This window comes from Copadichromis virginalis, linkage group LG7 (genome assembly GCF_057382275.1).
Source record: "Copadichromis virginalis isolate Kocher_CV1m ecotype Utaka linkage group LG7, C_Virginalis_male_GT1.1, whole genome shotgun sequence".
NCBI classification, from domain to species: Eukaryota; Metazoa; Chordata; class Actinopteri; order Cichliformes; family Cichlidae; genus Copadichromis; species Copadichromis virginalis.
Genome location: NC_140624.1, coordinates 26,228,446 through 26,254,719, shown reverse-complemented (window position 1 = coordinate 26,254,719; position 26,274 = coordinate 26,228,446). Strand labels below are relative to the sequence as shown.

Genomic DNA, 26,274 nt, shown 5'->3' with positions numbered 1-26,274 from the left:
CCAGTGTAGATGTCAGTGAAACTGTTGTGAAGACAACGTTGGAGAAACGTGAACATTTTATTTGTACTGTATAATCTGCAGATTCTGACAGAAATCTGCAGCTATCCTTTGAAGCGCCGCTCCTCTCTAAAACAGCAATAAGGATAATCATTAGGCCATATGTAAATAACAAAATAACTTAATAACTTAAAGCAAAATTGGGAAACGTAAAGTTCGAAACAAGTCTTTATATTAACGGCCATCAGTCAAACAATACCGTTTGGTCTGGGTCTAAACGGCGCGTTGTGTGTGACATCTTCTTTTGCGCATGCGGGCCGCTTTGAGGGTTCACACTGGAGCGCGTTTGCTGTCACATTTTATTTGTAGTGTGAACAAGCAGACAAAAAAAATCGGATTTGATCAAAAAAAAAAAATCGGATTTGATCAAAAAAATCGGAATTGAGCATTAAGACCTGCAGTCTGAACGTAGCCTAAGGGTCTAATGTGGGTCAGTTCTTACCACACTGCAACAATTACTTATGCTGCAGGCCCAGTCTGCTGCAGAGCAGGTTGTGTTTGACACAAGAGATAAATTTGTAAGAAATCACCATCTATCGACCAATCAGCTCACTGGAATTTTTTTTTAGGAAGAACCTAAAAACCTCTAAATCCCTGGAAACTTTAGAGATCGTCTGAAGTCTTTATCTTTCCCTGAAATGCACCAAGTAAAATGATACTTGAGAGCTTAGAGTCTTATCCCTGTCGATGTTTCTCAGTGGTATAATGCTGATTACACCAACTTTTCCTAAGTTAACTAGATTAAGTAACCACAGATTATCTTACTAAATTCAAACCACCTTCATGTGACTGTAGATACCTGAAATATTTGAAGCCACATGAGTATCATGTGCATGCTAAACTAACTTCATACTACAGGCTACTCTCTCAAACAAGGCATTTTATAAACTAACCAGTATTAGTCTGCAACACTAAAAAAAAATAAAATTCTTATAAAATATTAAAGATAAATGAGGGAACGACTCGCATTATTAGAATATAACAGGTAATTAAAGAGGGGTTCAATTTACACCAACACATACGCTGGCACTGTCCTAAATTCAAACACCTCTTTTCTAACTAGTCCATGGTAACATGATTCAAACAGTCAGGACAGAAGAATCTGAGTACGTTTCACAAAATAACAATTCAGACTCAGAAAAGCACTTGATCTGCTCATATTTGCTGTGTGATGTGAAAAAAGGAAGCAGGTGGCAGCTCAAGATAAAACCGTGAGAAGAACTGCAACATGTGAATTTATAAAAGTTCAAAAATATCAGATCTCTGACTTCATACACTGACCAGTGAGAATCAACTGGATTTTTATGAACATTTCACTTAAATCTGGCATTTATTCAGTTATTAATTATTTTTTTTAATGATGAAATATTCCCAAAACGATGAAATAGCTGTGTTTTGGAAGTGGTAAACAACACAATAAAAAAAATAAGCATTTTATTCTAATTTAAAAAATGTAATTAATATACTGTATCATTTCTGTGTTCACAGTACATTTTTGAACAAAGACATTTCTATTTCTAGTTCAACAATTTCTATTTCTCTGTGAAAGACAAAAAATGGGAACTTAAAACTCTTTTTTTTATACTGTTCAACAATTTGTAATTATCAGTTCAGTTCACAGGTAGGTTAGTGTGAGTGTGTGTGTGTGTGTGTGTGTGTGTGTGTGTGTGTGTGCTCACCCTGTCTTCTCAGCTCGTTCTTGACTGCCTCCACCCCTCCCTTCTTCTCGATGAAGTCGTAGATGACCTTGGACGTTTCTCTGTCCTTCAGCTGAGCCTCAGAGATGCCGCACATGTCGAACAGGTTCTTCAGTTCAGGGTCTAGGTTATTTAGCTGTTGACAAAGTATATTTTAAAATACGCTTTACGCTGGGGAGGACCTTATGAAGAACCTTATGGTGCAAAAACCAGGCCAGCAACTCAAATATGACTTTAGCCACAGAAAAACAAAAATACTTGGGTGGCCGTTAATATGGGCGTTGGTAACAGTGACGTAAACTTCATCTAATGCTTTTTAATGTCTGATGGCAGCAGAAAGAGACAGTAGATATGTCTGTATATCAATAACATGTAAACCCAGATACAAGGTAAATCAAAGTCTTATCAATCAGAATCCACTTTGTCATTCTTCCCCTTCTGTGGTGTTTCTGTCCTGCTCATATCACACAACCTGAGCCCGTCATCATTGCTATAAAGCCCAGCATTTGTGCAGGAATTTATGTCCCATTTCCCCCTTTTTCCTCTCTATATGAAGTATGTCCATGTGTTTATAAGTCAAAATTATGTTTTCATCCAGCAAGTAACTAGAGAATGAGAACTGTGAAAAGTTGCACATTCATAAACTTAAAGTGTGAACTTTATAAGGATGTCATGTTTCTGTATCATCTCTGTCCTGTTGGACCCTCAAACCCAAAAACACATCCGCCTGTTTAATGCTCCGATATATTCAAAATCTAAAGAAAACTATAGTGTACAATTTTCTAATCCAATAAAAGAATATTTACTACATCAGCTTACCTTTCATTTTATTTGAAATCTACAAAAGGATCACATCTTTTTAGCTTATTTGTAGCTGTCACTGTGGGATATTGCCCTAAATATAACTACCTAAAGCTTCCACACAGTTGGAGTGGACGTATTAATTTGTTTGTGAGATAGTCACAGAGATATAAAACAATATGAACTAAAAATAAATACCCTGAACACCAAAACACTAGGTGGCTGCCACAGGTGTCATCTTTCTCATACAATGTAGTGGAGAAATAACAGGTGATACTACATGACATTTAAAATATAAACTCTGCTGGGCTGTAAAGTGTGTTCTTTGGTTTCTGTGTGGATGTATGTGACAGATTTCACTGTCTTCACTGAAGATGACTGACATTGGTCCAGAAAGGTAAACACGATGCTTGTTTTGTGAATGTCATAATGCTTGCAGTTTAATTCACATCTTTTTGTCGATACTTTTACAGTTTCCTCTTTTGATTTTTTTATGCTGTGCAGACAAAAACAAACAAACAAAAAAACAAAACAAAGGACTGAAGTAAATATGGAAGAACAGGTAAGTTTGCTGTTCAAAGATGTATCCGGGCTAAGGCTTTAACCTTGTATGTTACTTACTGTCACTGTTTGTCTATGGAAATATTAACTCCTGCTGAAGATCTTCAATTCAGTTTCAATTTAGTCTTATTTATATAGAGCTGAATCACACCAGCAGTGGCCTCAAAGTGCTTTATATTTTAAAGACCCTTTAACTGAATAAAACTGGTTTTAAAAGCTAAACAGCTCCCTGTTTATGTTGGATTGTTTTTTTTAAACTAATAATAGACTTCCTCATGTTCTAGGTCTGATGAGTGTTTAATTTGTCCGCAGTGCAGGAGCTCAGACTGACGCTCAAAGTGCCGTGTGACACCTTGTGGTGAGCAGCAGGAAATGCACACTGGCTGTACCCTGATTCCTGGTATCCAATCAGGTATTTTTATTTTTCTTATGCTTCTGTGCATTAGAAACATTTATCGAAGCTTTAAAGATTATACTAACCTTACAGGTTTTGTTTAAAGGATGCTACTAAAATAGATGTTTTAGCAGCAACTGAGTTTTTTGTTAGTACGATTCATTTCCTGCACACAGCCTGATCTGCAGTATAACTGCTGTGAGCCATTTTTAACACATTGGTCTATTTCTTCAGAAATCTTTAGACAAAATGTGATTTCTGTAACTCATATGATATGATCAGCTGGAGAGAAGATAACTGACACAGGTCTGGATTAGAGAAAACCCAAAATAAACTCCAACATCTGCATCTTTTTTAAAATCATTAAGGTTATATGCTGTACATTCATTCCAACTTGGAAAAACACTTCAAAGAAACCATTAAAAGCCCAAAATTACCAAAACATTCGCGCCCATGTTGAGTGTATGCAAGCTTCTGATAACAACTGAATGTGAAAACAACAGAAACAGTCTTTACTTGTTAATAATTTTGGATAAAAATACTTTAATGTTGCTCAGTGGAACTTTGTATAATTTTGTCTATTATCAGACTTCACTGACACATGATGGCTCTCTTACAGCAACAGGAGAGGTGTTTAACTGTTGCTAACAGTAACAGTTTTACATTACCGTATTTTCACGACCATAAGGCGCACTGTGCTAAAAGGCGCAGTCTCAGTTATGTGTGCCCTTACTGTATTTAACACACACATAAGGCGCACTGGACCATAGGGCGCATACAAGTACCGTATGCATATTTAAAAATAAAGCGGGAGCAAACCTGAATTCAGTACCTTACTCACATTTCTATTGCCGGTAATTGTCATCATCAACAACACACAAGCATACAAGTGTGCATATTTAAAAATAAAGCAGGAGCAAAACTGAGTTTGGTACTCACATTTTTATTACCAATAATCGTCATCATCAACAACACAAGCATACAAGTGTGCGTATTTAAAAATAAAGCAGGAGCAAAACAAAGTTTGGTACTCACATTTTTATCATCAATCAAACCCATCGAAGTCCTCATCCTCTGTGTCTGAATTGAACAGCTGCGCTAAATCTCCATCAAACATGCCAGGTTCACTGTCTTCACTGTCAGAGTCACTTTCCGTGCCGTGCGGCTCCTCAGAAACGATGCCGGCTTTTGCGAAAGCTCGAACAACAGTGCCAGCAGACATGTTAGCCCAAGCATCTACAATCCATTGGCAAATTGTGGCGTAACTCGCCCGGCGCTGCCTTCCACTCTTGGTGAAACTGTGGTCTCCACCAGTCATCCATCGCTCCCAGGCCGCTCGCAGCCTTACTTTGAACGGGCGGTTCACACCGATGTCCAGCGGTTGGAGTTCCTTTGTCAGGCCTCCCGGAATGACAGCAAGCTCACAGTTCATTTGCTTCACAAGTTTTTTCACATCGGCTGTGAGATGGGCACGCTACCGTGCTGGTCCCCTTCTTCTCCACAGTGTGACTCACCGGGATGTCAAAAGTGAGCGGGACCTCGTCCATGTTTGTGATGTGGCTGGGCTGGATGTTTTTGTCGCCGATGTGTTTGCTGCAGTAGGAGCGGAAGATGGCCAGCTTTTCCTTATAATCCGCTGGAAGTTGCTGCGCTACCGTAGTCCTGGTCCGGATGGGAAAATGGCACCGTTTCATAAAACGAAAGCACCAAGACGGACCTCCTTGGAAATGTTCAATGTTCATCTCTTCAGCTAGTGAAACTGCTTTTAGCCGAATGGTGACCGTCGAAACGCTTCTCCCGCTCGCTCTTTGCTCGATGATCCACCGCTCGAGTCTTTCCTCCAACTCGGGCCACCTTGCCTTATGTCCGCGGAAACTCAGCTGCGTTTTCTTGACCTGCCGGAGCTTGTTTTCCAGCTTCCTCCATTTGCGAACCATCGATTCGTTAATCTTAAATTCTCTCGCCGCTGCTCGATTTCCATGTTCCTCCGCGTAGCTGATGGCCTTCAGTTTAAACTGTGCTTCGTAAGCGTGTCTCTTTGCCATTTTCAGGGTTGTTAAAACAACGATGTCCTGCATAATGCACATACCTGTTCTTTTATACAGGTATGTGCGATTGTCCCGGTATATACGATCAACGCCCACACTTCACCCTTTAACGTTCTCATGGTGTTCTCTACTACGTCCTCCTTACAACACATAGGGTGCACCGCGCTATAGGGCGCGCCGTACTTTTTGAAGAAAATCTAAGACTTTTAAGTGCGCCTTATGGTCGTGAAAATACGGTAAGCTAAAAAAAACAAAAACACAAAACTAAATTTAAATACTAAATTTAACTAAAAACAATGCCAGAAGCCTTTAGAGAGCGATCTACATGTTGGTCAACTACATTTTAGATATTTCTGTATAATTTTGGAAGGTTGAGCAATTTCTAAAAGTGTATCCTGATCTTGTCGGGACAATAAGTAACTGTGAATGGATCCAAAATGTATCTGAATGGGGCTTGCAGGGACATGACTGATCTGGGCCTAATCAAGTCTGAATCCATCATCCTTATACATTTTGGGTCTGTAAAGTAGACACATAAAGCTTTAAACAAGTACGTTTTAATTAATTGCAAGTCATATAGTAATGTATCATAAATGATCCAGTAACACACAGTAAATGTTGCCAGTACAAGGAAAGCGGAAGACAGCGTGACAGCTACATTATTGCCCACAGAGTCAGCGTTACAAAGATGTAACCTACAGATGTTTTTTTGACCTGACAGAAAATCTCCAAATTCCTTCTGTGCAGGTTCTCAGATGCAGAGCAGGAAGCAACAAGAGCCAAATTTGTGCGATTTCATCAAGCAGCCACCACACAAGTCACTACTGTGCTTGCTTGTGTGTGTGTATATATAAAGGGGGGTACTCACATCAAAACCTGTGTTTGGATCCCAGCCCACATGACCAATGTGCCTGAAGAAGACAGATGTGTAGTGAGATCATGCAAACACGCGTATGTAAGTACACAGAAGAACATCAGCTGGTTAGCATGTGCACATGATACACAGTGAATGCACACACTGCACTCTGATAATGTGGCCATTGAAGGCTCTCAGACGTTAATGTAACATGTTCACTGTTGCCACAAAGGAGCCTATCATTGCTAGATCAGACTGTACAGACACCACAGTCCAAAAACTTTATCATTTGTCATTGTGTTTCAAGTTTTAGGGTGTGTAAAGCAGACTTTTGCTTTTCTGCTGTTCAGTCTCTGCCTACCAGCTAACACCAGCCTTTCTAATCTTGTGTTTTCCAATCAGCAAGCTTGATACAAGATTCTTTATTCGTCACATGCATAGTTATACAAATATAACACGCGGTGAAATGTAACCTGACACAATCCACTGGTCACTGTTATGGTGACCTTGATTCAGCTGCTTTCATAGAAAATCTTTTGGCTGGGTGAGCTACAACTCTATCATGATTACCTGCAGCTGGGAATAGTAGTCTTCCCACTCTGGAGTAGGGCTGTGCGATATGACCAAAATCTCATATCCCGATATAAGACATCTATCGTCCCAATAACAATATAAATCACAAAAATTTAACATTTTTTGTAAATTCTGTGAATCTCGGGCAGCTCGACTTGTGGGAAGTGTTTCCAGCTGGGCGTCATGTAGCTGGAGTCGAGTGTTTTAACCAATGGATGAATCGATACATTTTTAGACATAAGTTGTAAAGGCCGCAGTTTTCTTTGTAAGTATTTATTACACGGCGTGCTGCGGGGAAAAGCCTGTTCTAACGTTTGAGTCTAGCACCTGACGGCTCTTTTTTGCTTCTCATCCATAAACACTCTGCATACTCTTTCACGTCATTCAGTTTATTTTGAAAGGTCTCAACAGGATCTTGAGCTTTATTCTGAAAGGTTTATGTGGAAAATAAACAAGCGGACACGCGGTGGTTTTACCGTCGTTGTTGCTAACGACAACGCATAAAAACAGGCACTTGTCCGTCCGTAGTGTGGTTATATTAAATATAAGAGAAAGAGAGAACTTTAAGAAATTAATATAGCCACTACAGTGACCATCAAAATGATGAGAAAATATTGCCGTAAACAGTTTATTTTGCGACACCACAAAACAAACGATAGTGTAAAATGAAACGATAGACGTTTTTATATCGTCAGCCGATATATATCGTTATATCGAACAGCCCTACTCTGGAGATCAACTATGAGCTGGAGGTGTGAATTAGGTCATATTTGTGGGTTTCACAGCGTGGTATGTGTGCATATGTGAGGATATATATGCACATGTGCTAAAGGGACCACGTTTTTAAACCCCTACCCTTGTGACAGTAAACAACAGAGAAATAATCAGCTACATCTCGTAGACAATTTTCAACCACACCAACTTAGACTGCAGCTGGTGGTCCTTGTTCTGCTCTCCCACTCACAGCAGATCTCCACAGCAGAACTAGGACTACTGTTGCCAGGTTAAATCTAGGATACTGCAGTTGAAATCTGTTTGGCCACAAGACAAAAGGCCTTAAGAGAGCAGAATGGCCACAAGAGCAGCTTGCCCATATGGAAGAACTGCAGTTACTAAACTGTCAAAATTTGATTGTGCAATAATAAATATTAATAATAAGTAATTTTCTCCATCAACAGATGAAAAAGTTTAACTACATGATAAAATATGTTCATTATTTTAGACATTTGATTTGGTTCAATAAATTAAAAAAAAGTCCTATTTGCTCAGCACTGGAGCACTCAGTACACTGTGTGGTGTGACTCGGACTCACTGGAAGTTGCTCGGCGTGCCGATATCGGCCTTCGTCAGCTTCTTCTTCTTGCCTTTGGTTTTCTTGTCCTTCCGGCTCAGGCCGCTGTGGCTCAGCATGTTGTTGATGTGATATGGCTGTTGATGGCTGTGGGAGTTGTGGAATCGGACATTGTTGATCTCCGGGTTCTTTATGTCTACTGTGGCCACATGCAGAGTTGGGCCTGTGCATGTGGAGGAAGTTAGCAGAAAGAGTTGAAAAAGTAACAACCACTATAATTTTTTTAATGATTTTTAGCAACTCAGATTTTTATTGTCACATATTCAGCCAAAAAGTATCTTTGTGTGTGTGTGTGTGTGTGTGTGTGTGTGTGTGTGTGTGTGTGTGTGTGTGTGTGTGAGAGAGAGACACAAAATACAGAGTGAGTGTGATAAGTACTGATGATATATGCTGATGATACAGATGAGTATCGCCAACTCATCAGAAGTAGCTCGATGATCTTCATCGAACTACTACAAACCGCCTACGATGGCTCGACCAGCCAGGTACGCATTCATGACGAAGTGTCCGAAGAATTCCCCATCATGACAGGGGCCCGGCAGGGCGATGTGGTGTCACTGCTGTTGTTCAACATCGTCATCGATGCGATAATGCGCAAAGCATTCGAGGGCCGCCGCGGAGTCCAAGCCTCGACCGATCGATTTATCACCGATCTAATGTTCGCTGACGATAGCGCCATTTTTGCCGAAGACGACACCGAGGCAACTCACATCCTCTATGACATTTCCCGGCACTCCAAACTGTACGGCCTCAAGGTTAACGCCGAGAAGACCAAAGTCCTGACCACCGACGGCTCACCAACGATCGTCCACCTCGATGGTGTGCAGATCAAACAAGTCCAACAATTTCAATATCTGGGGTCCCTCGTCGAGGAGAAGAAAGTGGCATCATCAGTGGAGATACGCTCCAGAATTGGGCAGGCGGCGGCAGCATTTGCTTCCCTGCGCTGGTGCGTCTGGAAGAAGAACAACATCTCATTGGCGACAAAGATCTGCCTTTACCGAACCCTGATCCTGCCCATTCTACTTTACGGCGCAGAGACGTGGACAATGCTCAAACACGACCTGAGCAAGCTCGAAGTTTTCCAAATGCGTTGCCTTAGATGCATTCTCGGCGTTTCCCTTCACGACAGTCATTCGAATGACACCATCCTCACCAGCTGCGGCAGCCAACTGACGATCAGCGACCTAATCCAGCGCCGCCGACTCCGTTGGTTTGGCCACATTTGTCGAATGGACCCAAGCCGCTACCCCCATGGCCTACTCTGCTTGACCCGCCCCACCGATTGGAGGGTGCATCGAAATGCACCAAAGAAGACATGGATTAAACAAATCCAGGATGATTTGAAGGCCCTTCGACTTGACCTCGAGCAGGCAAGAACCATCGCCTTAGATCGAAAAGCGTGGAAGATAATCGTTGATCAAGCAAGAGAACCTGCGGCACCTACAGCAGCGTACTGGTTGCGTGGCAGACCACCGCCGCTGGTCGCCCGCTAAGGACAAGAAGAACTCATCAAAACATTGGTAGTGTTGTGGTGTCACTGTTTTAGTTTTTATTTGTCATATGCAAGTTAGCACAGGGTCAACATTGGAATGAAATGTGTTTATGTGCGAGTAAATGAGTTTGTGTGTACATATTTGTATGCATCTTGACATCATGAGTTCAGTATTAGGACAGTGCAAAAACATAAAGGGACATCCATTGTGAGAGATTTAAACCTAGCACAGCACCTCTTGACAGATGCAGCACTAATCATGGCAGCACAGGAACAAGCTCCAAGTACAAGATCCATAGAAACTGGGTGCAGGCTGTGCACAGATGCCCCTGAGACAATCCAGCACATAACAGCAGGGTGCAAGATGCTAGCAGGCAGGGCATACATGGAACGCCATAACCAAGTGGCCGACATAGCATACAGAAACATCTGTGCTGAGTATGGCCTGGAAATCACAAGGTCAAAATGGGAACCCCCCTTATGGTGGTGGAGGATGGCTGAGCTAAGATCCTGTGGGAATTCCAGATACAGACGGACAAAATAGTGGTGGCTAACCAACCGGACATAGTAGTGGTGGACAAGCAGAGGAATACGGCTGTAGTGATACCGAATGAAAGCAACATCAAGAAGAAGGAACATAAGTACCAAGGGTTCAGAGAAGAACTCAAGAAAATGCAAAGAGTGAAGGTAACGGTGGTCCCATTGGTAATCGGAGCACTACGTGCGGTGACTCCCAAGCTAGGCGAGTGACTCCAGCAGATCCCAGGAACAACATTCGAGATCTCTGTCCAGAAGAGTGCAGTCCTAGGAACAGCAAAGATGCTGCGCAGGACCCTCAAGATCCCAGACCTCTGGTAGAGGACCTGAGGTTGAAGGATAAAGATCACCCACCCTTATTTACACAAATATATATATTTTAAAGGCTTAACGCCTGTCTGAGGGAACTGAAACTAAATTCCATGAAATGCTGGTTTGCTCTTAACTCTAGGAAAATAATCCAAGCAAGCGACCCTTTTTGACACTCTTACAGTGCCATCAACATGCCTTGCTATAACCCCATGTACCGATATGACAGAAGGCTGCCACAAACTGTGTGGTTTCATCCGTCTGCACTGAGCATTCATGATATATTCTTTTTTTAATGTGCACAATGAACTGTCCATGTTGTTGGTGCAAGCCATACAGTGTGGAAATTCCTTGTAATCTCCACAAACTGAAGTAACATCTGACACAGCCACTAATCCACTAGTAATCTATGTCTGAATCCCTGGTTGCACCCCCACCACACTCCCCAAGAATTCTGGACTTCTACAACTAGACCAACAGGTCTACCTCATCAGCAGCCTAAGGACTAGGGTGGGATGGGGGAGGTGCTTGTTTCCCTGCCTTCAAACAGAGCTGTTGAGGTACTTTTGCTTTGATATCAAAATAAGTACTTTAATAGTACTGACTGAAAAGAAAATACAAAGGATTAATCATTTATAAAATTCTAAAAACTAACATCAAATATCCATCCACACTGATAACCACATTTTACAGCTTCTTAATTAAAGCAAGGACTCAAAAGCAGCCATCTTTAACCAATATCCAACCTAATCATTTAGATGAACAAAAATGAAGAACGTGCTAATTTCTATTTTGAAAAAAATTCACAAAACATGAATGAAGTTTAATAAATATTTTAAACTGATGTAATACATAATTATTAATAAGAAGTCCTGGCATTAGCAGGTACAATACACACATAACAATCAGTAATGCACTCAACCACCGTGGCCTGTATGCACGCTCACCATGCAAGGCTCCACAGCTGAAGAAAAAGCATGTTGAAGCGCAGAACAACATTTAGACAAGGTCAAAGGTCAAAGGCACTGCAAAAACACAATACCAACAGTGAAGTTTGGAGGTGGGAACATCATGGTGTGGGGCTGATTTTCAGCATATGGCACTGGCATGCTTCATGTAACTGAAGGAAGGATGAATGGAAAATGTACAGAGACATTCTTGATAAAAACCTGCTGCCATCTACCAGAATGATGAAGATGAAATGAGTGTGGATGTCTCAGCAAGACAATGATTCCAAACACACAGAAAGAAAGAAATTCAAGTTGCTAGAACGGCCCAGCCAATCATCTGACCTAAATCCAGTTGAAAATCACTGGAAAGCACTAAAGCTCAGAGTTTATAGACGGGGCCCACAGAACCTTCAGGACTGTTTGTGGGGAAGAACGGGGCCAAAATCAGACCTGAGCAATACATATGACTAGTTTCTCCATACTTGAAGATGTTATCACCAACAAAGGCTTTTGTATGAAGTATTAAAACCCACACCAGAGGGTTTAAAGAGAACAACAGAAAGCGTGTGGTCTACATACGGCACAGAAAGGTTTCTCCATAAACCAGATTTAACCTGCTTCACTCTGTCAGTGTGAGAGCCAGACTGTGAAACAATGCTGCCAATGTGTTAGGAAACAGTCTAATGGCATTTCTCAAACACACACACACACTAACACACACACACGTTCTGTAGGACGAACGCTGTTGTCATCACTGTCTCGCCTATGCGGTCATACAAGGAGGTCCTTCTACAAGACCAGTGTTTGCCAGTTTGATCAACACTGCTCTTAAACACTGGATAATGGGAAATGGACTGGTTCATATATAGCGCTTTTCTACTTTGAGCACTTAAAGTGTTTTACACAACTAGCCTCACTCACCCATTCACAAATTTACACCCATTGCACAATCTAACATTCAAGTGCATTCAGACTCCGATGGATGATAATATGTTGCCCAAGGATATCTGGCATGCAACCACCAACCTTCCCCGTTAGTATGTGACCTGCTCTACCACCTGAGCTACAGCCACTCCTACAGCCACTGCAGCTCTGAACTGTTCTAGAAATAACTAGCTGAACTGGACATCAGCTGGTTCTTATTCTATATCCTAGTACAAAGTCAATGGATTCCTTACCAATCGCCATCAAAACTGTCTGAAGTTCATGTGTTTAACAGCTTTCATTTAATGGTCTCTCCACTGTAACCATCAAAACCCACACAAGCAAGTTCAAACAGATATTCCAACTGCTAATTTACTCAGTAATTTTCAAAATACACACACAAAGAACAAAACAAAAAATAGAAGGTCAATAGTAGCAATCGGGTGCATTTGTTGGGCATATTTGGTGGTTTATAAGCAGATGATCTATATGTACGAAACGGCAGTTTCTGAAATCTAAGTGTTACTAATGTTTAGGAGGTGTATTTACAGAAAGACCTGTCAAACCACCATTTAATTCAATGTAGCAAAAGAGATTACATGAAAACTGAACCAAGAAACTAAAAGCTCAACATGTATTTGCGCACAGATAATTACTGCAGTCCTGGCTTAGATTCTTAGAATTCATTTATTTAGAATAGTAACCTGCTAATATTGGAAATGATTGAGTGCCTATATTCTTGGTTATTCAGTGCTTCATATGCTACAGTTTTAGCATATTTCTATCAATCCTCTATTGAATCCTTGGATAACTGAAGCGTTTACTTTGCCATTTCTCCACATGTTGCATCTTGCTGTATTTCTTTGGGTTTTTTTTTTACTTCAGGGGATGAATGACATCCTCATTTTATTCATTTCTATGTACTTGTTATTGAATTTTTTAAAGCCTGAATGAGAAAAATAATTTTTACAAAATTAACTAAAGTTAAGAGCCTACGTAAGCAAAACTTATTAAGAGTTTAACATACCATTTTTAGGGTCGCCTCTTTTCTCTGCAAAAGAAAAATTAACAGAATTATGGTTTCAGAAAAGTAATCACGAGTCAGCAATCTTTAGAATGTATGAAGCGGAACTTATTAAGAGGTTTTAGTGAGAAAAAAAAAAAAAGAGTCAGAAAAGTGCTTTTTAGGTTCAGTTAGTTCTGTTAAAGCCCTAAGCTGCAGAAATGCTGCTTCACATATGAAAAAGCATTTTAATAGAGCAGTCAGGTTATTCTTGGCCTGAGCAGAAAAAGAAGAGAAGCAAAATATTTGAAAGCTCAACTGTGTTTGCCATACAGCGTCCTGCCAGCTGTGCCAGCCCCGTGAGCCTTTGAACCCTCAGTCATCGTCACAGTTTGAGAGGTGCACTTCAAAAGGCCAACATGCTGGAAGGAGCTGAAGGGAAGTCAGAGGAGCCTCACAGCAGAGACATTTACTCTACTGAGAAAGACTGACAGCTTTACAGCAGCAGAGAGAAAGAGATGGAGCACACAGCAGCGAAGCGAAAGAAAAAATAGAAATAGGGGAACAAAACCCCACAGAAACAAACAAAAACACAGTCCCAAACCAAACCTGTCAGTGGAAACCACAGCTTGATGACTGATATGAGAGGTGATTTTTTTTTTCTTCCGAGAAATACTTTTGGTGAGGATCAGTCCTCTACAAGCCTTCCACTGCTAGTGTCCGGAGAGTCAGTGCTATTCACAGCTCAAAGTAGAGCTGTTTTTACTTTCACCACTAAACAATCCTGCACTTTTAACTACCTCCCCTCCCTTTTCTAACAGTGTGCCAAACTCTAAGTCAGCCCCAAACCTGCCTTTAAGGCAGTGACTTCTGAGCCGCATTCAGGCTGAGTGAGCAAAAGATAAGGTGTGTTCTCCAATAAAAGTTGTGAAAGGTTAAACCAATTGAGGAAGAACACAAAGACAAACTGATACATTAAAGTTCACCTATTTTCCGCTGTCGTCGGTTGAGCAAGTCATCAATGGTGGCTCTGAATCGTTTGGCTTCTTCTTCGCTGGCGAAGTTCAAGCCAATCTGACATGTCTGAAAGAAAGAGAAAGGGTGAAATGTGATTCTAACAGCTTTCTCTGAAGAACAGAAAAACTGTGCAACATTAAATCGTAATACACTGTAGGTGGATAAAGACAAGCCTGACAACTGATATTTGGAAATATGAAAGAACCACACAGCCTTATTTTATGCTGATAAAATTCTTGGTGAGAATAGACTCTAAAAACAGGAAGACTAATCATCTGCTGTAGACATTCAAGTCTTGAAGAAGTCAAAAGAAAACAAACACTTACATCTCCTGCAAATGTAATGAAGTAGGGTCTGGAGTTGCTGATGAAGAAGTTGTGGTAGAGTTCCTGTTCGAACATCATTTTCCCTTCCTACAGAAAAAAATTACGGAAAAATGAAATTGAAAAAAAAAAAAAGTTCAGAAAAAAAATCTGACTTCTAATCCTCTACAACTTAAATTCATACTCCCAACAACCCAAAGAGAGATTTAAGAGCTGGCTGCTTGTTCAAGAAATTAAATGTCTTCTGGAAGACAATGATGCATTTTGGTATCCTTGAACACACCTCCATAAGGAGCTCACCTCCACTTAGTTAAATGAAAAAAAAAAAAAAAAAATCACCAACAACACAACCAACAAGAAACTGCCAAATATTTGCAGCATGCATTTTCTATCTACAAGTAGGGCTGGGCCGTTAATTAGAAATTCAATTAAAAATTTGGCTTTGAACACAATCAAACAATTTAAATATGATAAAACAATTACTTATAATTTTTAAGCATAAAACTTGAGCCCTGCCTCTCACCCTATGACAGCTGGGATAGGCTCCTGCGCCCCCCCACGATCCCGAAAAGGATAAGCGAAAGCGAATGGACGGACTTGTATTTTATGTTGTGTAATAAATTAAACGCAACGCCTTTTTTCATATCAGTACGTTTACTTCAGCTCCAGCCGAGATGACGGAAGAGTACTTTTGGTCAACGAGCACTGACTAGAGGAAGTAAAAGTTACAAAAAGGTTTTTCAAATCAATTTTATTTATATGGTGCCAAATCACAACAACAATTGCTTCAAGGTGCCTTTTCTGCAGGTGTCTCAGCATTTCCTAGTTTCTGTTACTCAGTCCATGGGACTGAGGTGCTGGGTTTATTATTGGCCCTGCCATCGCACTACCTATAGTTATAATACAGGTCATCTGAGATGCAAGTCTGCCGTCACCTGCACCCACAGACCACCCTCGGTGATCAATACCTACTCGTCTGGTCCACAAACAGTATAAAAAATAAACGTAAGTTTACAGATCTGAAAAGTGAAGCAAAATAGCTTAAACCTGAATTCTATTTAATGGCCACGAGGAGACAATACTTCTGGCTGCAAATACACTCTGAAAAATACTTTCCGCTGAGTTAATGAGTAAAGATAACGAGTTTATCAGTCACTTATTTTGGGTCATACTGAATAGTACTGACTGGTCATACAGTGTTTCAGAAAGGCAGATTATCCCTGTTACATTCATGGCTAAACGTGAATGTAACAGGGATGGTAACAGTCAGACCCTCCTCTCTCCTGTCACATCTAGTTCAATCAACAGATGGTTTGTTAGCTTAATGCAATCTTATACTTCTGAAATAAAACCTGACCAAAATAATCATGACTGTCCTTCTTGTCATAATTCAGCATTCCTTGATTCTGATAAGTGAGCAGTGTTTTTTCCCATTAGAAAGAGAAAATAAATATATACATGCATATAGAGCAGGGCGATATGGCCAAAAATATTTATCACGATATATATTTGAAAATTTGTGATAACGATATAACTGACGATATAATTGATGCGAGACAAAATACAACTCCACAACATTACTAGCGCAAACAGACAACCTTCCATTTATTTTCACTTAAACAAGAAGCTGGTTTTTATGTACATTAAAGCTTTATGAAAATGTAACAGTGCAAATGCAAATTCCTTGCTGAAAGTTTAACCAAAAGGCATTTCCAGTAGAAATGGGCTGACATATCCTGAGCATAACCATGTATAATATCCACTGAAGTTAAAAAGAGGTGCTTTGCAACATTAAACTGCAGTGTGCAGTACGTATTTTTCGGACCATAAGGTGCACAGGATTATAAGGCACATTAAGCGAAACAAAGCAGTCAGATAAATCAAACTTTATTAAACTCATTCTTCTTGCTTCCTCCACTTCTGTACCATTGATTCATTAATGTTGAATTCTCTGGCAGCTGCTCTATTCCCATGTTGTTGCAGTATATTAATGACTAACCTCGTATTGTGGATGGATTATCTCAGTTGTTCTCCTGACTGAAGTTTGGTCCGTTTACAGCATCCTGCCATGCGATTGCATTTGTCTCTAACTATCAGGAACCTTAACGTTAACTTTTATAAGTGGAAAAGTGTTAGTGTTCGTCCTCCAGCTTCACTGTTTATGTTATGCTAACATAGCTGTGTCGCTAGCGATCAGGTAGCACATCATTATATACCAGCTAGCCCAACTTCAGTAACCCTACAAACGTCACTGCTGTTTAGTTTCCTGTCTTCATTTATGTTGGAAGTGATAGCAGAGCTGTACGTTTGAATTTTTTCAGAAATCTCTCAGTCAGAACATGCAATATCATGCTTAGGTAACTAGCGAGCTAACTTCCGCTAGCTTCCTGCTAACTTCTAACTCCGTTAAATGTAATAAATTTTGTTTTCATGGATGCCTGGAAGTTAAACTTCATAGTTACACCTGGTAAAGCAGCAATGCTGATCGTTTTATTAAAGATGAAAGAATTTAGACAGTTTTTAACTCTCAGTGATGCTGCAGTGTTCGTTTGACCTGAACGATACGGAGTTTAGGACCCAGATTACTCCCAGATTTAAGAGCATCTTAGTCCGACAAATACGACAATAACGACGGCCGCTTGCATGTTCTGCAAAAAAATGTGCTTTGTCGTGTATCTGACGGACAAACACCAAACCAGTTCCACATCACTGAAGTTGCACCATTTTTACAAACCAATTCTGGTTCATCTGTTTCACTCAACAATCGGCCATGTGCGTATGAAAACAAAGGCACTGCGCATGCGCGTTTTACTCATATTCTATCGCGATATTTCATTTTCCTATCGTTGTCTAACATTATACCATTACCATGAACGGTATAATATGGCCCAGCCCTACATGGATATATATACAGCTTAAGTCCACACTGATATTACTTTGAGAGCCTGTATCCGCCTCAGGCAGTAACCACACATCTGATAATTCATTTTGATCCATTTGAGATGTACAACTGAATGTACATCATATATAAAGTGCTGTTCTAATTAAGTCAGTGAACACACAGAGTAAATGTGAAAAGTCTGGCCACAACCCTCCACAGAAGCACTGAGAAAAAAAACTAAACAATTTTGTTCCAAGCACTATTCTTGAATAAAGTCTTGATGCATGCTCAATCATCCAGGAGAGGAAATCCCAAAAAGTTGATTCTGTTTATCTGGACGTAGCGTTTTCAGTGGGAGAAACGTTTCCACACTCATCCAGGTGACTTCTTCAGTCTCAGCTGACTGCAGGTTTCCCCAATCTTATAAACAGTTCATTTGCACAATAACTGAAACTAGCACCACTGGCAAACAGCGTTATTGCTGTTTTTGTTGATCAGTGGTCATCACAATTTGCATATTAATGATCAAGGAACTGACCTCACAGCCCATTGTTTGCCAGTGGTGCTAGTTTCAGTTATTGTGCAAATGAACTGTTTATAAGATTGGGGAAACCTGCAGTCAGCTGAGACTGAAGAAGTCACCTGGATGAGTGTGGAAACGTTTCTCCCACTGAAAACGCTACGTCCAGATAAACAGAATCAACTTTTTGGGAATCTAAGTAACCCCCTTTAAATCCGTGTTCTTATTTCTTTTACAAACAAGATATGAGTGTTTGTGAACATTAGAGGCAGATTCTATTAAATGCACCGATTGCCTGTTTCCAGTGCTGTAACCACTGCTAAGCTAACTGGCAGCAGGTTCATATTTCAGTTTTTCTTCTGACAGAAAGCAAAGAGGAAGAAAGAAGAAAAAGAAAATTCCAAAAATGTGAAAATAATCATTTAAGATGCATCTTTCAACTATTCTGCGGTGTTTAAAGCTTTTGGATTGTTTCCGTTTGGTGTCACTCACCTTGATGTCAAAGACTCTGATGAAGTAGGATCTCTGAGGGTTGTCCTTGACAAGGCAGACCACTCCACAGCACCTCTTCACCCAGTTACAGCTCCTCTCAGCACCATACACCTGGACCACTGCTGAACACAGAGTCTGAAGCACAGATATGATGGTTAATATCATCACCTTTGTGATTTACAGAAAGAACAAAGACAACTACAGAAAAGAAGGTTACGTTGCTGAAAATGTAACCACTTTATCTCCCTCCATTTTTTCTTTAAGATTTTACAGACACACAATGTTCTTTAGTATATACCTGTAAACTCCATGTGTGACAAATGGAGGAGGAAACATACACTATGCAAAACCTTCAAACAGCCACAATTACAGCTGGGGGGAGAAATAGAGTTGGTTATCAGGGAAACACTGAGACCTTTGGAAATCAGATTATATATGTCAAATGCATTCTACCTTAACAGGGAGTCACAAATATCAAAGGCTATCAAAGGCCCTACACTGATTCGTGAGTTGTGACTCAGCTGTATTGATGTAGTCACAAACAAAACAAGAACTCTGATGACAAATGGCTGACTTTACATTTACATTAGGTGAAAAGTGAAGGACTTGTAACTCTTATACACCGATTCCCAACTTCAGGAGGGTAAAACTTAAAAGTACTGACACTGCCTCATTGTCTTACACTTTTCCACAGTGTTTTAACAACAACAAGAGGAGTCCAGCTGCAGTAGTCAGCACTGCACAGGTTTCAAACAGCTCCAGTTTGTGGTTTCTGCAGAGGTTGCACAGTGTTTGATGCACTGCCATGATTCCTCTGCAGTGGAAGTAACTCCGGCTGCTGAGGAAGTTAAGAGGAAATGTCACTGCGTCCTTTCCATCTGTAATTTATAGGTGTAGGTCAAAGGAACAGGTGCAAACACTTTTCAGCAGGAAATCACCAATCAGCATCCCCCAGAAAAGGTCAAAATGTGTTCCTTAAAACCTTAAATTAAAAGCATCTAAATTCTTACAGAGGAGAAGAATGCAGCAATGAACACAGACAGTGGTGACACTGCAGCCTCTGCAAGCTAAGATCTTAGCATCTGTTAACGATGAACGCAAAAATCAATATCTCAGTCATTTTTATATCATTAGCAGCCTGGCTGCTTCCTGTTAAACTCCTGATAGTGCCTACTACCATGAGTTCGTGCTAAAAATGTGTACATGCATTAATCACTGAAGACGTAACTGATTTGAGCAGTTAGTATTATGTAGCAAATCACAGTCACCTCAAGGCACTTTATATTGCAAGGCAAACACCCTATAATAATACAGAAAAAACTACAATACTCAGATGGCCCCCACAAGCAAGCATTTGGCAACAGTGGGAAGGTAAAACTCCCTTTTAGCAAGAAGAAATCACTGGCAGAACCAGGTACAGGGAGGGGCAGCCATCTGCTGCAGCCAGTTGGGGTTGAAGGGAAGAGAAAAAAAAAGAAAAGAAAAAAGAGCGCGAAAAAGAACCAGAGATTATTAATAACTCATGATTAAATGCCTGGCGTCTAAACACAGCGAGTGAAAAAAGGTGAGTGAATAAGAAATACTCTGTGCATCATGGGAAGTCCCCAGTAGACTAGGCCTATTGCAACAAAACTAAGGAAGGATTCAGGTCCAGTCCTACTTGCTTTATCAAAAAGGAAGGTTTATCTATTGTTGTGATCCAAATTGGAAGCAGAAGAGGGGCTTTATAGCTGAAGGCTCTGGCTCCCATTCTGCTTTCAATTTTCTAGGAACCACAAGTTTAGCCTGCAGTCCAAGAGCAAAGAGCTCGCTTATGGTGTTATGGTACTATGAGATCTTTTAAGATAAAATGGGGCCTGATTATTTAAGACCTTTTATGCGATGAGAAGGATTTTAATTAGATTCTGGATTTAACAGGAAGCCAGTGAGGAGAAGCCAGTTTGGGAGAAATATGCTCTCTCTTTTCTAATCTCTGTCAGTATTCTTGCTCAAGCATTTCAGATCAAATGAAGGCTTTTCAGAGTTTTTTTGGGGGGGACATTTTGATAATAATGAATTTCACTAGCCTAGCCTAGAAGTATAAAATGCATCAACTAGTTTTTCAGCATCACTCTGAGATAGGATGTTTAGAGATATTACACAGATGCAAGAAAGCAGTTCCACATATTTTTGTTTAATTTGCGCAGTGTTACTCAGTGATACTAGCAGCCAAGGTAATGCCATCCAGAGTGAGTATCTGGTTAGATGCCATGTTTGTAATATTTATTTTGCTATATAAGGACAATAACCTCAGTTTTATCTGAACTTAGAAGTGGGAAAATGATCATCCAGTTGGCAAGATAAGTGGGCCAGAGAGAGCTTGAAGTCACCCCGGCTTACCTCTAATCACATCTGAGAGAGGGAAAAAGGTCTTAACATTCAACCTTTTATGTTTAAAATGATACAGACTGTTAGTCTTGGTAGCAGGGGATCGGTCCGCCAGGGCCTCCGCTCCTGGCCACCGCCTGACACACACTGCACCAGACCCCTACAGCACCTCCTGTGGGTGGTGGGCCTACAGAAGGATGGGCCCATGTCCCTTTTTCAGGTTGTGTCCAGACAGGCCCCATGGACTGAGGCCTGGCCACCAGACACTCGCCCTTGGGCACCCTCTACGGGCCCAGCTCCAGGGCAGGGCCCCAGTAACCCTATCCCAGTCAGGGTGAACTGTTCCTCTGATTGTTATCGCTATGTCTGGTCCTTCACCCAGGACCAATTTGCCATGGGAGACCGTACAGGAGGCAAAAGTCCCCTGAGAACATAGCCCCTGGGATCCCTGGGACACAAACCTCTCAAGCATGATAAGGTAGCGATTCACGGAAAAGGGTGGAGTACCCACTGTGGGACAGAGACGAACTGATGTCCCAAGTGGAGGAGTTTAAATATCTCAGGGTCTTGTTCACGAGTGAAGGGAGAAGGGAGCGGAAGATAAACAGATGGATTGGTGCTGTAGCTGCAATGATGGGGATGCTCTACCGGCCTGTTGTGGTGAAGAGAGAGCTGAGTGTAAAAGCAAAGCTCTCAATTTACTTGTCGATCTACGTCCTTTTCCTCACCTATGGTCACGAGCTGTGAGTAGTAACCGAAAGAACGAGATCGCGGATACAAGCGGCAGAAATGAGCTTCCTCTGAAGGGTGGCTGGTCTCTCCTTTAAAGACAGGGTCAGAAGTTCGGCCATCCGGGACAGGCTCAGAATAGAGCCGCTGATCCACCACACTGAAAGGAGCAAGTTAAGGTGATTTGGGCATCTGACAAGGATGCCTCCTGGGTGAGTCCTGGATGAGGGGCATGTCCCACCGGGAGGAGGCCGGGAGGCCAAGGCGCACTTATTCTCTTAACCTTTTTCCTCACAAAGATCAGAACAAGGTCAGCATTATCTCAGAGTAGGTTAATTAGATATGTATAATTCAAGTGATTTGATTTTTGTTTTTATTAGTATTATTTGATTCTGCTTTTGTTTTACTGATTCTAAATTACTTTAATAAAATATCCTGCATCACAAAAGTCTACATTATGGACATTACCTTTTTAGCCCTTTGTTAAACAGTACAGGTAAAAACCCGAGTATTAATCTGCTTTAATATAAATAGCTCTTAGAGGCCACTTCAGCCTTACAAAAGTAACAGACCCCTGGGACTTTCCCAAGTCACTAAATGAAACCAATGATTTTCCAAGAGAACCTATCTGGAGGGGAGCTGCCATTAACAGGTGTGGCTACTGGATGCCAGGCCTGCAAGGGTACTCAGACTCCCGTTTTTTCGCATGAGAGGAGGCAGGGTAGACACCTGGAGAGCTTTTGAGGCAGTTAGAATTGGGCAAGTCCCCTCACCCATCAGCTCCACATAAGCTCTGTACTGCCTACTGGGTAAGATCCATGGGATCAGAGATTAGGATTAATTTGACGGAGCTGTATTGGGGTGCTGGTCCTACAGATCGACACAGGTCTTAATGTCTTTAAGACATTCCTGCAGTTTAACTAAATGAATGAAAATCTATGCTATGCCTTCAAATGGTACTGCCTAAAGGAAGCCTATACAATGTACATAAAAGTGGTTCTAGCACAGAACCCTGTGGAACTCAATAATTAACCTGTGTGTGAAGAAGACGCTCCAATTACGTGAACCAATTGGAGTCGGTCAGATATATATGATTCAAACCAATGCAGCACAGTAACACTCACAGCATGTTCTAATCTCTGTAATAATACAATATGTTCAATGGTATCGAACGAGGTCTAGCAGGACAAGAACAGAGACGAGTTCACAAGAAGACCATAAGTAACCTTCACTAATCCTGTTAGTGTAGTGAGATGAATTTTGAAACCTGACTGGAAATCTTAAATTAAACCTCTCTGCAGATTATCAGATATCTGTTTTACAACTGCTTTTTCAAGAAATTCTGAGATAAAATAAAGGTTGGACATCGGCCTAAGCTAAGACAGTTCGGTCAAGTGATTGTTTAATTCCAGCCACCTTAAAGGCCTGTTGTACATAACCCAACAGGCTTCTCGGCTTTTTTAATTATTGTTGAACAGCCCAGCCTTGAACACAGCACATTAACACCATGTACAGGTAATGCTGACAGACTGTCAATCTACTTATTTTCAAAGAAGGAAACCAGAGAGAAAAATCAATTGGAGAGAAAGAGTCTGACTAAATATCACCTATTACCCTATGATATCATAATGTTGCTGGGGAGACATCATCATATTGCAATTAAAAAAAGAAGGAAAAAAAAGGCTGACGTCAGCGTGTTGTAATTAAAAAAAAGTTTTAGAAAACACAAGAGCTATCCCTTGTGCTGTCTGAGTGTTTTTGTGTTTTCTTGAATTTTATTTGTGAAGAATATAGACAGTTTAATATTACAGGAATGCTTGGTTCAGTGTTCTGACTCTTATCCTGACTACAGTGCTAAAAAGAAACCCTGGGTTGTCCTTTTGTTCTTCATCACTGATTGATAGTAAGATGTCCCAGCGTTATAAAGGGCTTTTTTTTTTATAGAGCAACAAACTCTTTTTCAGGCTAAATTAAGATTTTCTAAATTAGTGTGACACTGTTTACTCTCCAGGTTATATGCTTTAAAGTGCGTGTTTGAGAGTTGCACTAGTGAGTCAAGTGCTTCTTAATGGTTTTGCCTTTAGTAGCAGAATAACAGTAATTATTGGAGCTTCAATTTTAATAAATTTAATAGCAAATTTAAGAAGCTGCTTTTATCACCTGCGAGAAGAACTCTGTTGTTATTTTGTTATTGTGGCTATCATTTGCATCCAGCTGATGAGGACCTAAAAGCACAAATGCGCTGTGTTCATCTTTAAAGAAAGCCAAGCTCAGCTTTGTACCTGTGCTTATTTACCAGGAGCGAGCATAAACAATGCTGACACTAAGAAAGAAAACTGTAAAAACACAGTCTCGGAAACCAAAACAATGAGCTAAAAGTCCGGTTACTTGCATTGATTCTATCGATTCCCCCCCTCCCCCTTGATATGCATGCACACCTGCATGCATCTTAAATGTTTTTTCTTCCATGTATTGGCTTAGCATCTAAAGTACTGACTCATTAAGGTTATCAGGAATTGCCCAACTAAAGTATTAAGTATTGTATTAAAAGTTTTATTTATCGCTGGCCATTTCCCCCCTGACCATATTTATCTTTATGTTTTATTTATGAATAGTTGAGTAACTCATTCATCTAATTTTAAGCTATTCTAGCTGGACTGAGAAGCACATGCATTTCCCATACAATGTGAAGTGAATACACCTGCACCTACTTTTAAGTTGCAGGTGGTAAACAAACGCAGGAACTTACGGCGCATTTCCTGCCTAAGTAGCAGAACAGGCACTCGTTCTCCTGCGGGGTAAGGAGCAGGGAGCCGACGTTAACCGCCCTGCGGGGCGGCGGGTGGCTGTTCATGGCACCAGAATCTTGTAGTCGACCCCGAAACAATGCAGTTATCCCTGGAACGGGCACTACAAACGGCTGTATTTACAGAAAATCCATGCGGGCTCCGGTTGCTGTGGCCTGCAACCGGATCATCTCCGCTCAGTTCGACTCCGAGCAGGAGGGCGGAGGAGGATGTGGTTGCGATCTCTTTTCCAGTCTGGCTCCTGCTTAGGAAAAACCCTTGTATTCTCAGTTTGATGTTGAATGTGAAACCAGTGACTCGTTAAGTGTACGTAGACAGATAAACGCTCAACTTTCATTCGGAAACTCCAGCGACTGCAGCAGTAATGCGTACATCCAACATGGCAGCAGGAGGGAGCAAACCACTTTAAGGATACAGCAGAGGGGTGTTGCTTTCAACAAAATCTGCCCATATCCGCTATAATACAGATAACATGGGCAGAAAAGCCGAAAGATGTGACACATTAAACACTGTAAAACTGTTGAATTATATATATATTTTCCGTGGTAAGAATAAAATGTCGCTGAAAACAAAAACGGTTCATCCCATGCGGCAGCAGAAATGCAGCTCTGCAGAGGGAGAAGGGTGGGGGGCAGGGGGATGCCAGTAGATGTAGAGCGTGGAAGTATGAAGAAAATTCTCTGTAAGGAAACAATTAGCTTTATCATTATCATTTGCCTGAAATTAAACCGACTGGATTGTAAAATAACATTATATTCTTGTGCTAATCCAGATATAAAATTTATTTTTATATTATACATATTCTACTTTATCTTGTACATATTATAATGTGTGCAGTATGCAGTATGTAGCCTACTATGTGTGTTTAAACATAGTAAAATAGACTTGATTTACTGCTTTCTTAACCAGGAACTTTCTAACCACCATAAGCACTGCAGACATTGAGAAATAGATTTTGGGAGACCAAAATAATGTGGTAAAAGGCTCAATTCTCTATGATAATTCCCTATGACATTATTTTTACAGGTTACATCTTTATAGTTGTCTAATTAAGTACTTAAACCTGATTCCGTGACCTGACCACTAACCATTTTTCTGCTTTTCTACTGTTTCCACTCTTCTGGTGTTCTGCAAAATGCCCAGAATGGCACATATCCGCAGTCCTTATTATTCCAGTCAGTAGTGGTGAACAACTACCAACAGAGCCTACAATGATAAGTGACATCTTATACGCTCAAGTTTCAAAACTTGATCTGCTAACATATTAGTGCCAGACACAACAAGGTGCCTTTTAAGGTTTTGTAGAAGACCAGTCCAGAAGCATAATGTGTTGGCTGTTCATTGTATAAGACATGTTGATATCAAGAAGCACAATGTTAATGCTCTGCTGTGACAATCAAATTAACCTAAAATATATTTTAATGGTAAACAAATAAAATGTTGAAGTTTGTGAATGCTGAGGTGACAAATGGACAGACAGTCTCATGCAGGACCTGTCTTCATGCAGCAAGTACATCAGTGGCATTAACACCAACACTAATCTGGAGACCAGCTGCTCTTACATTCTGCAGTATAAAACACT

General features: G+C 40.7%; 1 protein-coding gene across 2 annotated transcripts in view; it reads right to left on the bottom strand.

The window, feature by feature from the left end:
• Positions 1 to 25,108, bottom strand: part of LOC146705136 (actin nucleation-promoting factor WASL-like) — a 28,761-nt gene extending 3,653 nt beyond the window's left edge. Inside the window, exons 1-8 of one of the 2 annotated variants that reach the window (XM_085462724.1) lie at positions 24,635 to 25,108; positions 18,790 to 18,924; positions 14,900 to 14,986; positions 14,543 to 14,639; positions 13,581 to 13,604; positions 8,300 to 8,501; positions 6,427 to 6,469; positions 1,737 to 1,890 (exon numbers count right to left, since the gene is read on the bottom strand). In XM_085462724.1, the coding sequence (XP_085318850.1) occupies positions 1,737 to 1,890; positions 6,427 to 6,469; positions 8,300 to 8,501; positions 13,581 to 13,604; positions 14,543 to 14,639; positions 14,900 to 14,986; positions 18,790 to 18,924; positions 24,635 to 24,739 (847 nt within the window). In that variant the 5' untranslated portion in view covers positions 24,740 to 25,108. The remainder of the gene's footprint in view (positions 1 to 1,736; positions 1,891 to 6,426; positions 6,470 to 8,299; positions 8,502 to 13,580; positions 13,605 to 14,542; positions 14,640 to 14,899; positions 14,987 to 18,789; positions 18,925 to 24,634) is intronic. The other variant, XM_085462725.1, reaches the window with a different exon arrangement.
• Between the last annotated feature and the right edge of the window lie 1,166 nt (positions 25,109 to 26,274).